Source organism: Leptodactylus fuscus, chromosome 4, assembly GCF_031893055.1.
Source record: "Leptodactylus fuscus isolate aLepFus1 chromosome 4, aLepFus1.hap2, whole genome shotgun sequence".
NCBI lineage: Eukaryota > Metazoa > Chordata > Amphibia > Anura > Leptodactylidae > Leptodactylus > Leptodactylus fuscus.
In genome coordinates, this window is record NC_134268.1 from 106,136,020 (window position 1) to 106,153,902 (window position 17,883).

Genomic DNA, 17,883 nt, shown 5'->3' on the forward strand with positions numbered 1-17,883 from the left:
CTTCCGTAAGGGGCTTCAATCTTCTAGGCCTCGGGCAGAGCAGACTGCAAATGCCCGCGGCCACAACAAAAATGGCTGCTCACACAGTAAGCTGTGTAAGTGGCCATTTTCTTGTGGCCTGTGGGAATGCACGGTCTGCTTGGCCCGAGGCCTAGAGGATTGAAACACAGGATGGAAGAAGACACAGGGAGAGAGCGTTCCAGAAGAAGATAAAGGCGTTGCTGGAGAGTTCTCTTGCAGCATTGGGGATACCCCCAGTGCTGCGAGAGAACTCATTTGCATACCGAAGAAAACCGGGATTTCTACCAAACGGTGGCGCGGAAAAGACTTCCAAAGTAGGAGAAGAATAGCCTTTCTTAAGGCTATTCCTACTTGTTAGGGACAAAAAATGTCATTTTAATGAAAGAATCCCTTTAATTTCAGTGTGTTACAGCACCCTGATAATACGGATACAGTATAATAACAGTTTATAGTACAGAAGGAGACACACATAAGCTCAGAATAGCAGATAGGAGAAAAATACTAGGAATCATAGCAGCAAAAGAGAAAAAAAAAAGAAAGAAGACTTCGGGATCATTTAGTTCTCTTCACTTGGCCTGATGTAGATTATGTAGCCTGACCAAGGTTGAGAGGAAGGACCTCCGATAGCGCTCCTTCTCACACTTGGGGTGAAGCAGTCGGTCACTTACAGTGCTGCCAAGTACCGTCAAGTTCTCATACATTCTGCTCCTTGTATCACTGTTATTTGCATGCCGTGAAACTGTGAACAAACTACACTTCCCAAGATTCCTCTACCTGCTCTTACTCTGTGTACCCCTCCCTTCTCCACTGTCCCCTGTGTGTATATTTTCACCCTGGTAATGTTCCTGGTTTGTCTTACAGTGTCTTGTGTCTCACTTCTTCAGTTTGTTCAGCATTGATCTCCTCCACATATCTGACTAGGCAATAAATCACATCCTTGAGTGCCTTCAAGGGGCAAGAAGGTTGTGCGATCACTGGAAAATAATTCTGATAAATGGTGCTGACTTTAAACAGGATATATACAGTATTAGGCAGTGTTTTGTATGGCTGTTCCTGTTATTTGGCTCATATATTTTAAAATCTGGATAACTACTTTAACCTCTGGACTGCACTTTGAGTCATCGTGAGAAAAATGCATTGCAAATGTCTTGTGTAAATCTTCATTATACTCCCCATCTGTAAATCTTTGTGTGTATTGCTGTCCTAATATTTAGGGAAATAAAAACATTATATAACAGTTCAACGTTTTAGATGATAGATGTTGTACATTATTAGCTATTTGTAATTTTTTACATTGTACATATTTCATACTGTTTGATAATACCATATTTTTCTGCCTATAGGTTCTCAGCTTCTTCTATCGTTGGGTACTTACAGTTGGTTTGGTGGTTTTTGCTTTGTGGCCAGTGCTAATGAAGTTGTGGGTTGAAGCAAAGGTATAATAATCCACATTTGATTTAACTAGTGTGCCTATAGTTTACATCTTTACTACCCCTAGTATTACTTAAGTACGTCATACCTTTCTATTGATAGAGGGCGCAGGTGATATGTAGAGTCTGATACACTGGTTGCTACCTGCACCTCTGAAAACCATATAGATCTATGCGCCCCCTGCATTGAGAACAGTAACTTGATATTAAAAAATCTTTTATAATCTTCCTTAAAAGATCGGTGCTCTAAGAAGGGTTATTGTTTCTCAAAAAAAAACAAAAAACATAGAACCATTATATATCCATATGATATAAAAACTCAGTTCTTTCGGTGTCTACCTGCAGTTTATTTGTTAAAGGACCCAGTTTTAGTTCACATTAAAAATTCACCCATTATTGTCTTGTTTTTTTCTAAATTTGACACATTCTTGATTTATTATAAAAAAAAAACATTTCATTTATTATCTTTGTTCTCAATTCAGCTGCAGACTTAACAGAACTCTGCTTAGGAAACAGTAGGATTGATTTTGCTGTTCTTTCAGTTCTGCATGTGTACATGATCTCCCACAGCGCTGTTACCCATATTTACTTCTTTTTTTTTTCTTCTGCAGATAACAACTGTGAGCTGGGTTCTCTTGTGCTTGCTGCTGGCACTGTTTCCCTTGATGCCTGTTGTTGGAAGAGAGCCCAACATTACTCTGGTGTAAGATCAACATTGTCTTAAAAGCTTTATATCACATTTAGTATGCACTGATTCAGTGAGTCTTGTCAGACACGTGAGCGACTGTGACATCAGGGGAGAAAAAAGGATGTTATTTCAATAATGAAACATCCTTCCAGCTTTGATTGGGCTCCTGATGGTTATTCCATTGTGCTGCAGCCTTGGATCATTTATAATGTGATATTTTCTGTATGTTTGTTTTGTTTTCTTTTTGCTTTTTTATTTCTTTATATAATTTGGTATTTTTCAAAAGAAAAAAAAAAAAAAGCATGCATCCTTCCTCCCTTACAGCACAGTCACACGGAGTTTTGTGGCGCTGTTTTTGTCACAAAACTCGTGTAAAGAAGCAGCGCTGTAAAACTGAATTCCATTGATTGTGTTACGCACGACACATTGAAATCAATAGGTAAAAAAGACTCCTATTGAGTTGAATGTGTAGTGCGTGCAAGACGGAACCCATTGAACTCAATGGGATTCAGTTTTACAGCTGTGCTTCTTTACACGAGTGCCACAAAACTCCGTGTGAATGCACCCTTAAGGTATGTTCACACAGCAGAAACCTTTTTTTTTTACATTGTACATATTTTGCAGTGCATCGGTATCCCGTTGCGGCATCCTCCTGATCAGGTCCGAATGAATGGGCTTAATCGGGAGTGAGTCTGACACAGCCGCGGAATCCGCATCAAGATAGGACATGTTGCTTCTTTTTCCCGTTAGCTGAAAAAAAAGAGAGGGCCTCCCATTGAAATGAATAAGGGGGATTCTACGTCAAAATCTGTCTGCAAAAAACTCAGTGTGAACTGATGCTTAGTGGGATTTATGTGCTTGCTAAAATGGAAATTTCAGTGCTTATGAATACATCATGCTGTTGTGTCGGTGGGATGGTGTTGGGGAGCGAGCTAAAGTCAAAAATTTTATAGGTTATATACATCTCTGCATTAATTTTTTTAATATTTATTGTTGAATAGTAAACATTTTTTAAAACTTTCTATTAAAAATTCAGTTTTGTGTTTTTTTTTTTTTTACTTTTTCTGCAGCCTTCACTTGTTCACATATAGTGGAAGTTGCTCTTTACAAGCTCTGAGATCTCGGTTCATTCTGTGAATATGTTGACTCCAAAAAAATGTTTATTTTTTTTGTTTTACAAAGTTTGGGATTTTTTAAGGAGTTAAAACGTAAAAAAAAAAAACTATATACATTTGGTATCCTTGGAATCATACCAACCCCTAAAAATATAGGTAAACTGTCATTTTGGCTGCACAGTGAATGTCGTAAAAGCGAATCCCATAAGAAAGTCACACTAAAGCAGTTTTTCTCCAATTCAATGCCACCAAATTTTTTTTCTAGCTTTCCAGTACATTTTACTGAATATTAAATGGTACCATTAAAAAGTACAATACTTCATAGGTCTTTGAACGGAAAAAAAAAAAAGTTATGGGGTTTTGAAAGTGGGGAGTTGAAAATGATATTCAAAAAAATGCCTGAAACGGAAAGAGGTTAAAGCATGAGGGAGGGACACCAATCTCTATGGTGATATAAGTATAAATGACTAAAAGCAGACTTTGATTATGGAAAAGCAACAGGAAATGTAAAATGTTTATGGCAGGGGTGCTCACACTTTTTCTGCATGTGAGCTGCTTTAGAAACTGACCTGACAAAAGATCTGACCACCCACTTTTGTGGGCGGGCCTGTGGCGGGACCGGAGCGTGCCTGTGGGCATGGCCGGGCATGTGGGCGGGGTCGGGCAGAGCACGAGTGCAGGAGACAGCTGTTCTGTGGCCGCCCAGGAATCCCCGGTGTCTGCTTCTTCACAGCGCAGACTGAGAGTTATCTCTGGACACTGGCAGGCTGGGGCTGCGGCGGCCCCGCCTGCAAGTGTCCGGTGATTACTTTCAGCTTGTGCTGTGAACAAGCAGCACCCCGGCTTCCTCCATCTCCCGGAGCTGCTGCTGCCCGGCCTGCAAGTGTCTGGAGTGCTTGTTCACAGCGCAGGCTGAGAGTCAACTCTCAGCCTGTGCTGTGAACAAGCAGACACTGGGGATCCCTGGCTGCAGCCCGCGATCGACCCATACGTCCTTTGCGATGGACCGGTAGATCGTGATCGACGTATTGGGCACCCCTGGTTTAGGGTATATTTGACATCAGTGTGTCACAAGTGTGTTTAATCTCTTCATGGCTGGGTTAATTTTTCATTTTCTCTTCCTTTGGTTTTTCCTTCCTACATTCCAAGAGTCATAACATTTTATATTTAACATCAACTTAGCCATAAAAAATCTTATATTTTGTGGGACAAGTGATATTTTGGAATGGCAACATTATGTTTTATTAGCATTGGTACCATTCTGGGTTGCATATGACATTTTGGTTGCTTTTTAGGCTAAAGCCCCATGGGACATCCTGCAGTAATAAAGCACTGTGGGAAAGTATCGCGGTTCTTCCTGCAGCGTTTCAAACAGAAAGTTCACTGAGTTTTCCTCTGCAGACTTTCTGTTGCAATTATGCCTATGGGGAAACCACCGGCGTTTCCGTAGGTATAATTGACATGCTGCGATTTCTAAAACCACGTCAGTTTTGGAAATTGCGGCATGTCAGCACTGTGGTTTTTACCGCAAAGTGGGCATGGGATCCGCTAGAATCCCATCCACTTTGCCTGTACTGTAAAACGACGCAATTTTTTCCCACAGTGTTTCCGCCGTGGGCAAATCGCGGCATTTCCGACCTGTAGGGCCCAGCCATAATACATTTTTTTTTTTTTTTTTTTAAGGGATGAGGTGACCAAAAAACTGCTTTTCAGGCATTTAGATTTCCTGTTACCTATCATATGGGATATACCAATTTATGTGTATTTTATAGTTTTTGTTTTTAAATGTAATATAGCAAAAGAAAGGATGAATAGAATTTTTTAGGGGTTTTTTTTCATAGAAAAAACTTTTTTTTATATGTATATATTTATTACCCCTGGATACATATCCCGTACAGTGTACTGCAATATGTGTGCCTTGCATTATATTATAGTTTTGCTGGTATTCTGCTACAGGCTGCCTGACTGCCATGACATGACTGCCAGCATCTCATCCTTGCCAATGCGACGGCTAGCCATTCATATGGCAGGGATCCCTTGTACATTGCAATGCTAACTAAACACTGGGCCAGTGAACTCTTCACTATGTTATCAGATCAGCTACATGGATTAGAGTGGATATTGTCCCCCTTGTATTATTGCTGCAGGGAAATTGAATAGTAAAGACAGCTTTAGATGTGTGAATAATTTATATAACTGTGCAGTGAGTGACTGCTTAAATAAGTGCTTGAAAGATGAATCTTCATACACATGGATTATCACATATATTCTGCTAAATTTTGATTGCTTAACTGATCAATTGTCTGACAACCATTTGCATTCACTAGTTTATTCTCTTCTTTTTTACGAACTAGGCCTGCGTGCACACAGTGTAGAATTCAAGCCAACTGAGTTTTATACAACATAAAACATGTGATCATTGATAAATGAATCAATAGTACATTCTCTCATGATTATTGATCGATTCCATACATGTACTAAGACCTATAATCCGAACCAATTTTGACGGGATTGGTCTACCATCTAATGTTTATAGGAACCTCCCAACTCCCACCAACACAAGATGTCAGGGAAAAAAAGATCATACAGTTGGATTTCACCTGCCCAATCCTTGATTTTGGGGAGATAAGCCACTGAGCAAAATGTCTGGCAGCAGCTTTTTTCCTTCACACTTACTCGACAGCTAGTAGGTGATATGTGATTAGATTATTGTCAAGACACCTTCTAACAAAAGGAATCAAGGTTGTGTATGTGTGAATAATTATACATATCAGTATATATTACATTATATTATGACAAAATCAGTCACACCTACATCTTTACACCACTGCGCCACATACTGCTGAGGCCTCAGCATTCCCTCACTTCTTAAGCAGGCCTGAAGAATACAAGGAGCAGTGCTGGAGCCTAGGTTTTTCATCTCCCATTGGCCTCTGCTACTTATACTGTGGGGTCTGAAGAGACATCAGAGTATAATGGCAGTTCTGGGTCATATGTGTTCGGTTGGAACAAAACCACTGTGTGAACCTCGCAAGATGAATATCAGTAGGGTCACCCAAATCATACTCAAACTTAAAAAGGCCTATTGATTGTAGTTGAGGTAAAATTCCTAATTAATCACAATTTTGATTTGTCATAATAGCCCAGCCATAAAAAAATAAACATATATATACTATATATATATATATATATATATATATATATATATATATATATATATATATACCGTATATGGTAGGACTATATGTTCTGACAGAAGATAGCTTCCGTCATGTTGCTTACATTAATGTCAATGGGAATGAACACGGAATCAGTCTGTGACAGTTTAATGTCCGTTGTTGCCATCCTATGAGAGAAGACTGCAACTGACATTGGTAACGGTAGTGTGTACTCATAAGGTCAAAACATTGAAAAAAACTCAAAGGTTAAACAAAATGATGCAGATAACTAATACGGGTAAAATAAGTCCATTATATGTAAAAGTCAGTGATAGCAGCTGGGACCTATAAATCACTTTCTATGTAGAACAGCTTCTTTAGGGTCCTGTACAGTAGACACAAAGTAGATTTCTTAAAACTATCATTTATGAAGAGACGACGGGCTGTTAATAAGTCAGGCGCACACTAGTACGCCAGAATAGACATCTGTAGCAGTCCGGAGCTGGCGTACATTTTCTGCATAACTCATTGGCATGAGTTAGAATAAATATGTCAGGTTGAGGCGACCCAACCACCTTGCTCTCCCAGCTTTGCTTCACTCACTTGTGGTGAGAGGTGTGTAGATTGGGGGTGTGGTGCATCTTTGGTGCAAAAAAGGACCTTGTGCCAAAGATGCTCCACATTATCACTCATCTGTGTCCGAAAATGGGTGTAAATAGGATGATAAGTTCCCCTATTTTACCAAAAATGGGGGGAATAGACGTTCATAGCTGCATTCCATATTTATAAAGTATTTACTGTACGAGTATGTACATATGGGTTGGTCTTCAACACATTCATCCATCCCTAAAATCCAAATGTTTTATGTTTGATTTCTTATTGTTTAGTGTGTTGTCTCCTTCTACCAGATAAGAATATGTATTCTAATACACAATCTTTAACTACAGATTTCTTTTAATATGTGTGAACTAGCTCTGAACAGTAATATTAGCCAAATAAGAACAGTTTGCTTTTAGTTAAAGCTAGTGATTGTATATTGCGTTATTTATTTGTACAAACTCTGAATTCCAGCCTATATTATTAGGCTTGTGGAATACAAGTGGAGATAGTGAGCAGATTAAAATGATCTCAGCATATAGTAGGTTAATAATATAAGGAAAAACGTTAATATTTATTTCTGTACACTGTGCTGCTGGTGTACGTCCTTCACACAGTGCTGTTATTTACTGAAATGGGTAAAATTATTGCTCTCGATTTTTCCGTGCTCTATCAATCTGCTTGCTTAATACTCAAAAGTAAATAAAAAAATAAAATAAAATCAATATTGATGCTGCCTAAGTGACGAATTGAATTCAGAAACACGGCAGAAGCCTTGCTGTTAACTGGCAAAAAAAATAAGCGTAGACTGCAGACAGCAAGTAGATTAAAAGCATAACCATATAAAAACGGTTTATTGTGATAACTGAAGTGGCCCTTTTATTTTATGCTATAGATATACCAGTTTATTTTATAACAGGTGAATATAGTACAAATGTTTGCCCTGTAGCAAACAATCAACCATGAGCAGCGCTAAGCTGGTTTTACAACTCACTTAATCTGTGTATAAAGGAACTTTGTTGTAGAGGATCTAAAGGCTATTATTACGAAAGCTGGATAAAAAACAAAGCAGAATATATTTTCAGGTAAAGTTGAGTCATAAAAGAGGAACTAAATTTTGCACACTTGTACTGTGTACATTTTTATAAAAAATTTTTGAGAAATGTTCTTATATACTTGGTGGGTCACCAAAATGAAGCTACGTTTATATATAGAACAATAAAGGATCAATATGTAAGTAGATATTGGTTTAATTATTTCTAAAGCACTAGAGGATAGTTCATACAATGCATCCATATTCATTATTTTATATTATGGAAGGAAAACAGTAGCGGCAGGGCAAAAAAAAAATGTCCTTGAGGAAAGCTTACATAGCATACAGATTGACTCTATTGTGCACACAGTAGTATTCCCTATTTCTTAATGAAGTAATAGTCAGAAATGAATAGAAATACAGTGGGGGGTCGCTATATAATTTGTTATAAATATAAGACTGGCATTAGAGGGTCCTGAGACCTGTTCCAACTGACTTGTTATGTTTATTTTTTGCTTTGGTAAAAGTGGCGTATTGCAGCAGGGTTGCTTGTTTGTCAATTTATTTAAACTGAATTTTTAGCTTACAAAAATGGAGTTAATGTCCCTTATAGGCTATATGCACACATGAGTGTTCCAATGTTCTGTTCCGTTCCGTTATATTATAGGGACTGCTGTACAGATATCGGTAAAACACTAGAAATGCATACTCTATCATGTACATGAAATCTCAGGCTAAGATCACATGTTGCAGAAATGCATCATTTGTGGCTGCAGTGGAAATGTAGCAGAAAAATACAGTGCTTTACAGTACCAGCAAACATTTTGGTTAATATTATCCACACATTGCAGAAAAAGAGCTGTGGAAAAGCTGCTTTTTCAAAAATACACACGTTCTTGGAAAACATCATGTTAATTTTACCTGCGAAATAGCAAGCTTTTTCACTATAGATTTAATAGGGGTAGGAAAAAAAAAAAGAAAAACACAACAAAAACTCTCTTCATTTTTGCTGTGTTTTTTTTTTAAGCTGTGTTTCAATACCCGACGTGTGATTCTATTAGAGTGTTGTGTAAAAGTTGAGAATAAAAATTATACTGGAGAAGCCCCAGACATGACCCAGTGAATTCATTAACCCCTTCCCGACATCTGCCGTAATACTACAGCGGACGCCGGGTGTTTAACTATGGCGGCCGCCTGGGAGTCGGGCGGCCACCATAGCTGCCGGATGTCTACTGTTTTGCACAGTACACACCCAGCGCTAATGCCTTCGGTCGGTGCCCGCACCGATCGGAGGCATAAACCCCTCCGGCGCCTCGGTCAAAGCTGACCAAGGCGCCATTTTCCCGGCGACGCATGGGCTCCAGGGCTGACGTGACATTGGCATGACAGCTGGGAGCTTTGTTAAAGGCTCCCGGACAGTCTGTAGTGATTTTCGTTTGCAGGCTGCTCTATGCAGCCTGCAAAAGAAATTATGAATTTTTACAATGTATTGCAATGCATTAGCATTGTAATGCATTGCATTAGTGATCAGACCCCCTGAGGTTCAAGATCCCTAGGGGGTCTAACAGATGCAAAAAAAAAGTTTTTAAAAAAGTAAAAAAAATATATATAAAAAAAATAAAAAATATTAAAAGTTCAAATCACCCTCCTTTTCCTAGAACACACATAAAAGTAGTGAAATACTGTGAAACACATTCACATTAGGTATTCTTGTGTCCGAAAAACGCCCGCTCTACAAATCTATAAAAATATTTTTCCTGCACGATAAACGCTGTAGCGGGAAAAAAAGTCAAATGTGCCAAACCGCCATTTTTTCATTGTTTTGCCTCTGATAAAAATTTGAATAAAAAACGCTCAAAGCAATAGACATTCCCCAAAATAGTATAAGTAAAAAGTACACCCAGCCGCGCAAAAAAAGACACCCTATACATCTCTGTACACGGAAGTATAAAAAAGTTACGCGTGTCAGAATATGGCGACTTTTAGAAAAAAAAATTGGCACAGTTTTGGGTTTTTGTTAAGGGTTAAAATGTAAATAAAACCATATAAATTTGGTATTTCCAAAATCGTACCGAAACATAGAATACAGGTGACATGTCATTTTGGCTGCACAGTGAACGCCGTAAAAACGAAGCCCATAAGAAAATCGCACAAATGCACTTTTTCTTCAAATCCCCCCATTCTGAATTTTTTTCCAGCTTTCCTGTACATTGTACGGACCTCATATGGCTCTGAGAGCGGAGAAATAAAAAAGTTATGCGGTTTGGAAGGAGGGGAGTCCAAAACGAAAATCAAAAAAAGCCGTCGGCAGGAAGGGGATAATATTAACCATTTTCAATATGTCTTGGAAATGGTTGTAGTTGCAGATACATGACACAGAAATGCTATCCTTCCTCACTATTATTATAAAGATGTTGGATGTTTATTCCGCTTTCATGCCGCAACGCCGGAATGGATTTCAATGACATTTTGCACATACATAGAATGGCACCCGGAAAAGAACATAGGCGCCTTACAATCCTCGTATGTTGGCGGTTTGGCCGTCTGCGACCACCGAATTCATGGTCCGTGTAGGCTGCAGGACCTGAGCTGACGTCACCACGTCAGGCACGGGGCTCCGATTGAACAAGGTCACTGCGGTGGCGGAACTATAGAACGACAATCCGGCCTCACGCTGACATGAAGAACATGGCGTCCTGCATGCCGGCAGCCGAGAGCCGCGCATGTCGGCATCGCTGGAGCCCGGCGCGCCGTGTGGACTGGTGAGTGGAGAGGTAGACGTAACTGTGACGAACTCCTGCAAGTACCTGTGCCACGCGCCGTGCATGGCTAAAGCAGCTGCGCAGCACGGTCTGCTAACCCTCTGCACACTGGTAACCTCGGCACACGGGGAGCCCAGGGTGGGGTGACCCTGGGTCGCAGGTTCGGGTGGGGGTGTGTGTAGGAGGGGGGGAAGGGGGCCCGGGGTGCTGTGGGAAGTGGGGACAGAAGGGGCCCTGGGGTCGGAGGGAGGGAGCGAGGGAATGGAGGAGCGGATAGGGGGAAAAGTTGGGGGGGCGAGAGGAAAGGAAGTGGGCCGGAGGGGCGCACTGGTGTTGGACGGGCGCCCTGCGCCCACAAGGCAGTGGTGGGGGGGCTGGGGCGGCAATGCAGGTGGAGCACGCAGGGCGTGAGGGGGCCGCTGATGAAGTTGTAGGTATAGCTAGTATTTTATATAAAAGAAAGACAAAAACAAACAGTGTTGGACTTTGATGCCTAGGGCACACCAGTGGAATTGTTTCTAGGGGCCCACCGCCAGGACCCTTGCAGATCAGCTGAACTGAGACAGTACGGCTATAGATAATAACAATGCCCATACTGCTTACCCACCGTATGATGTTCACCACTGCAATACTTAAACCCACCACTACACACTGTAGGGCAAGTGAACAGCATGGCTCATAGAATTGTTGCCATTACCTGTAGCCACACTGTCCTAAAAAAGCTGATCTGCAGAGGTTCTGGCTGTTGTACCCCCACAGATGTAATATTGATGGCCTATCCTAAAAACAGGTCATCAATATTAGAAAGATGGATAAATCCTTTAATGAGGTTGTCCAGGAATTGGAGCAACTCATGTGGCAAGCAGTAGGTGCAAAATAAAAAACAAAACAAAAGAAAGCATACTCACCTGTCCCCAGCGATCCGTTGTGCGCCACCAGTGTCATTGAGTCTCATACTGGCAACTTCTTGCTGGGAGTCTCTGCACCTCATGTGGCCGCTGAGACCAAAAAGGTACAGGATTTCCAGGCGAGAGACATTGGGGTGCTGGGGACAGGTGATTTTGATTTTTTTGGTTGTTAAAATCCGATTGCAAAACTGGGGAGAACCTGACTGCATCACTTACCTCACCCCACTCCTGCTTGCCGCCTCTCCTGAGGGACATGATGTTAATTGCTATTAATGTGAGGCACATGATGTTACTAAAACTAAATTAATAACCCCAAATGCCTGACATTACTAGGAATAGTAACCTAGCATGTACCTGGTGTGTTGTGCTTTCACTTTACTGTATGGCGCTCTCCTCCTCTTTTTTGCAGGATGCAGACAGCAGGAGCAGTGTCCTTGTGCCTCCTGGGCTATCCTCTCTAGTAAGAGAAGGGGGAGCATTCTATATCATTACTGTAGCACTAAAGGACGCTCCCTCTTCTCTTAACCACATGAGGACCGCCGTACGTAAATTTACGGCCTCATGTGCTGGTACCTAAAGACCGGACTATTGCCGAAATACGTCCGGCCTTTAGGTACCTTTCTGGCGGGGGGAGGGGTGCGGGGGGGACAGGGGTTAGGTGTTACTAACACCTAACCCCTTCCTCCATAACGTCCAGTCGGAACTCAGTCCGACTGGACGTGTTAACCCTTTCGATCGCGCCGTGAAACATCACGGCGCGATCGAAAGGGATCCGCCGATAATTTAAAGTGATCGGCACCCCCCGCGGCGAGATCGAGGGGTGCCGATGTCAGTAACAGGTAGTCTGGGGTCTGGCCAGTGACCCCAGACTACCGGAGCCCCCACATACCTGGTGATCCTGCCAGGCGGTGGAGGAAGTGAGCGATGTGTCTCACTTCCTCTGCAGCTTACAGGACACGAGCAGGCTCATGTCCTGCTCGTGTCCTGTCTGCTACTGTGTAGAATCAGTTGATGCTTTCATCAAAGCATCAACTGATTCAAGTGTCCTAAAGGGACACATGAAAAAGTTAAAAAAAAGTTAAAAAAAAAATAATAAAGTGTATGAAAAAAGTAATAAAGTTCTAAAGTCCAAAAATCCCTTTTTTTCTATACAAAATGAATTATATAAAAAAAAGCACTAAAAATTAAAAAAAGCAATGCATATTTGGTATCGCCGCGTCCGTAACAACCTGTACAATAAAACTGAAATAATATTTAATGTACACGGTGAACGTCGGAAAAAAAAAACGGAAAAAACTCGCCGGAAATAATGATTTTTTGCCATCTCATCCTACAAAATATGCTATAAAAAGTGATCAAAAAGTCATATTCACCCCACAACAGTGCCAATAAAAAGCGCACATTTTCCCGCAAAAAATAAGCCCTCAACCAACACTGTCAACCGAAAAATAAAAATGTTACGTCTCAGAAGATGGCGATGCAAAAAACATTGATTTATGTCCCCATATGTGTTTTTGTTCTGCAGACTTAGTATCGCATAAAAAAATAACATAAATGAGGTATCGCCGTAACCGTACCGACCCGCAGAATAAAGGACACGTTACTTATGCTGTACGCTGCATGGCGAAAAATTTAAAATGTAAAACTCAATGCAGGATTGATTTTTTTTTTTTTTAATCCAGCAAGAAAGAGTTAATAAAATGTAATCAGTAAGTTGTAGGCACCCAAAGATGGTGTCATTACAAAATGCATCTCATCCTGCAAACAACAAGCCCTTATATGGCCACGTCACCAGAAAAATAAAGAAAATATAGCATCTAGCAATGTCAAGGCAAAACCCCCCAAAAATCGCCAAATTATTAGAACACAACTGGCTGCGGCAGATAGGGAATATATAAGCTGTGCGAGCGAATATCAGGGGACACCCCAGATTTACAGCTTATGAGCGAAAAAACACCAGAAGTGACCCCCAAAGTGACCCCCAGAGTGACTCCCCCAATCATAGGAGCTACTGGGACATAGTAGGGAATTTGGTGTCTGCAATGTTCTCCGCACAGCTTATACATTCCCTCTTCGCCATCCGCTGTGCAGTCACGTCTGGGATACTAATACTCACTACACCCCCTGAGAAATTCTTTGAGGGGTGCAGTTTTCAAAATGGGGTCACTCCTTTGGGGAATCCACTTTTCTGGTACCTTACAGGCTCTACAAACATGACATGGCGTCCAGATACCAAACATCAAAATCTGTACTCCAAAAGCCGCATCGCGCTCCATCGCTTCTGCGCCCTGCTGTGTGCCCAAACTGCAGTTTATGACACATGTATGACACTGGTGTACCCAGGATAACGGACGTAATGTCATATGTGGGTATAAACTGATATTAGGGCACAGCTGGACGCAAAAGGGAAGAAGGGTTATTGGGTTTTTGGAGCACAGACGGTTTGGTTTTTGGATGCCATGACACTTTTGTAGATCTGAAACGCCAGTAAAGTGGAATCCCCTGATATGTGACCTTATTTTGGAAACTACACCCCTGAAGGATTTCTCCAGGGGTACAGAGAGCATTTTTAACCCCCAAGTGTTGCTATAACTTATTATCCATAAATGAATACGAAGCTGATTGTGAGAGGTGAAAATGACAATTTTTCCAGGAATACGTCATTTCAGTGCGTAATATGTTGTGCCCGCCTTGTATCAGAGATGAACGCTCTAAAAGCTGTTGTGCCCGGGATACCCGCTTACCAGTTTTTGGAGTGTCTCTGCTGACATAAGTTGGGCACAACATATCGGGCACTAAAATGGCGAATCTCTGGAAATTTTTCATTTTTAACTTCTCATTATCAGCTGTGATTTCATTTCTGGAAACTAAATAAATGCAACACTCAAGGGTTAAAAACGCTCGTTACAACACTTCATAAATCCCATCAGTGGGCTAGTGTCCAAAATGGGGTGACATGTCTGCGGATTCCACTTTATTGGCAATTCAGGGGCTTTGCAAAAGTGGCATGGTGTCCTAAAACCAAACTGTGCTCCAAAAACCAAAATAGCGCTCCTTCCCTTCTGTGCCCGGCTGTGCCCAAACAGCCATTTATACCCACATATGGCATTAAGTCCGTTATCCGGGGTACACCAGTGTCATACATGTGGGCATACACCGCTATTTGGGTACACAGCAGGGCGCAGATGTGAAGGAGCGATATGTGCTTTTGGAGTGCAGATTTAGATTCTTTGTTTTTGGACACCACGTCACATTTGCAGAGGCCCTAAAATTGTCCCTACAAAATGGGGTCACTTCTTGGTGAATTCCAGTTTACTGTCACCTGTGTAGTTTCTAAAATGGGGTCACAATGGGGGGTTTCCATTGTATTGATACTTTAGGGGCTCAGCTAATGCGACATGACACCTGAGAACTATTCCAGCCACTTCTGCTTTCTAAAAGCCAAATAGCGCTCTTTCCATTCTGAGCCCCACCGTATACCCATACAGCAGATTATGGCCACATATGGGGTATTGCCGTGTTAAGAAGAAATTGTGTAACAAACTCTGGGGGGCTTTTAATTCTTCAGCTACTTGCAAAATTAAAAATATGGCGCTAAATGGACGATTAATTGGAAAAAAAAAGTAATTTTTCATTTTTACGTCCCATTGTTAATAAAATCTGTGAATCAGCTGTGAGGCCAAAATGCTCACCAAACCCCTAGATAAATTCTATGAGGGGTGTAGTTTCCAAAATGGGGTCACTTTTAGGGGGTTTCCACTTTATTGGTACACTAGGGGCTCTGCAAATTCGACATGGCACCTGAAAAATATTCCAGCAAAATCTGCCCTTCAAAAGCCAAATAGCGCTCTTTCCATTCTGAGCCCCACCATGTTCCCATACAGTAGATTATGACCACATATGGGGCATTTCTGTGTTCAGGAGAAATTGTGTAACGAACTTTAGGGAGCTTTTTTTCCTTTATCCTCTTGTGAAAATGAAAAATTTGGGGCTAAATTGACAGTTTGTTGGAAAAAAAGTAAATTTTCATTTTCATGTCCCAATGTTAATAAAATCTGTGAAACAGCTGTAGGGTCAAAATGCTCACTCTACCCTTTGATATGTTTTGTGGGGGGTGTAGTTTCCAAAATGGGGTCACTTTTAGGGGGTTTCCACTGTATTGGTTCTCTAGGGGCTCTGCAAATCAGACATGGCACCTAAAATTATTCCAGCAAAATCTGCCATCCAAAAGCCAAATAGCGCTCCTTCCATTCTGAGCCCCGCCATGTTCCCATACAGCAGAATATGGCCACATATGGGGTATTGCCGTGTTCAGGATAAATTGTTTAACAAACTTTGGGGGGCTTTTACTCCTTTAACCCCTTGTGAAAATGAAAACTTTGGGGATAAAGTGACATTTTAGTAATTTTTCTTTTACACATTCCAATGTTAGTAAAATCTGTGGAACAACTGTAGGGTCAAAATGCTGACTATACCCCTTGATGAATTCTGTGAGGGGTGTAGATTCTAAAATGGGGTCACTTTTGGGGGGTTTCCATTGTTTTGGTACGCTAAGGGCTCTGCAAATGTGACATGGTGCCTGAAAATTATTCCAGCAAAATATGCTGTTCAAACACCCAGTGTCACTCCTTCCCTTTCGTGCACTGCCGTGTGCCCAAAAATCAGTTTACACCCACATGTGGGGTATTTCTGTGCACGGGAGAAATTGTATAACAAAATGTGAGATGCATTTTCTCCTTTAACCCTTTGTGAATGTGTTAATTTTAGGTCTAAATGAATGTATTAGTGAAAAAAAATGAAATGTCTAAATTTGACCTCCATATTATTTTTATTCTTATGAAATGCTTAAAGGGTTAACAAACATCCCAAATGCTGTTTTGAATAATTTGAGGGGTGTAGTTTTGAAAATGGGGTGATTTATGGGGGTTTCTATTATATAGGCCTTTATAATTCCTTTCAGAACTGAAGTGTTCCCTAAAAAATTAGTTTGAGGAATTTTCTTGTAAATCTGGAAAATCGCTGTTACACTTGTAAGCCTTGTAACGTCCAAAATGAATTAAAAGACGATCAAAAGATGATGCCGATATAAAGCAGAGATATGGGAGATAATATTTATTCATGTATTTGGATGGTATGACTATCTGCCTGAAAAGCAGAGAATTTCACATTTTGAAAATTGCAATTTTTTCCAAATTTCCATCAAATTTGCTAGTTTTTTTATAAATAAATACAAAAATATTGATTAGTGTTTACCACTAACGTGAAGTATAATGTGTTACGAAAAAACAATTTCAAAATCACTTGTGTAAGTTAAAGCGTCTCAAAGTTATTGCCATTTAAAGTGACACATGTCAGTTTTGAAAAAAGAGGCCCGGTCCTTAATGTACTTCTGGGCCTGGTCCTTAACCGGTTAATATATGCAGGTCCTGTGCTGCAAATGCATTGGTTAAGGGACTGATCGGGATGGTGAAAGGGCCCCTGATAAATGCATTTGCATTAACAAAATGAGAATTAATAGTTGGGGCTCGGGGATTCACTGGTTCCCCGATGGGCCAGTCCGACCCTGAAAATAAACGTATTGTACATTCTTTTGGCAGCTAGGCTTTCATCCAATGCAGAACACAGAACCCCATTGATTTGCGATTTATCCCCCTATCCACAGGAAAGGGATGCAGGTTAATATACTTTGGTAGGACAACCCCTTTAAGGGTATGGCTTTGTCTTAATTATTGGAAATTGACTACTAATGAAATAGAAACTTCTATGGCTCGGTTCACATCTGCCTTCTGGCCATTCTGTTCGCCTATCCACATGAAATATGCAGAGAGCAAGGTCCTCCAAGCAGCACTTTTCTCTCTGCATTTTTCATGTGGAAACTGAGCCGAAACCACACAGACCCTATTATAGTCTATGGGGTCTGTGCGTTTCCTTAGGTAACAGCTTTTTTATGCAGATAGGTTTCCATTTGGGGGCATCCCTAGCGGACTCCTCGAAGAGGGTGAGGTTGCTTTTGTAAAGGCTACGTGGGACGCTATGATCATAACTGGAGAGAAAGGTGCGGGACTTGCATCCTGGTTACAGTGCAGGAAGGTTGTTTTGTTTTCGTATGTTGTTCAACTAAGGGAGCCTTCACACGGAGCTTACACTCCTGTCATTCTGAACGTAAACTTG

At 41.0% G+C, this 17,883-nt stretch overlaps 1 protein-coding gene across 1 annotated transcript in view; it reads left to right on the forward strand.

The window, feature by feature from the left end:
• Positions 1–17,883, forward strand: part of PIGN (phosphatidylinositol glycan anchor biosynthesis class N) — a 198,091-nt gene that overhangs the window by 107,088 nt on the left and 73,120 nt on the right. Inside the window, exons 17-18 of the mRNA XM_075270921.1 lie at positions 1,365–1,457; positions 2,063–2,154. Of these exons, the coding sequence (XP_075127022.1) occupies positions 1,365–1,457; positions 2,063–2,154 (185 nt within the window). The remainder of the gene's footprint in view (positions 1–1,364; positions 1,458–2,062; positions 2,155–17,883) is intronic.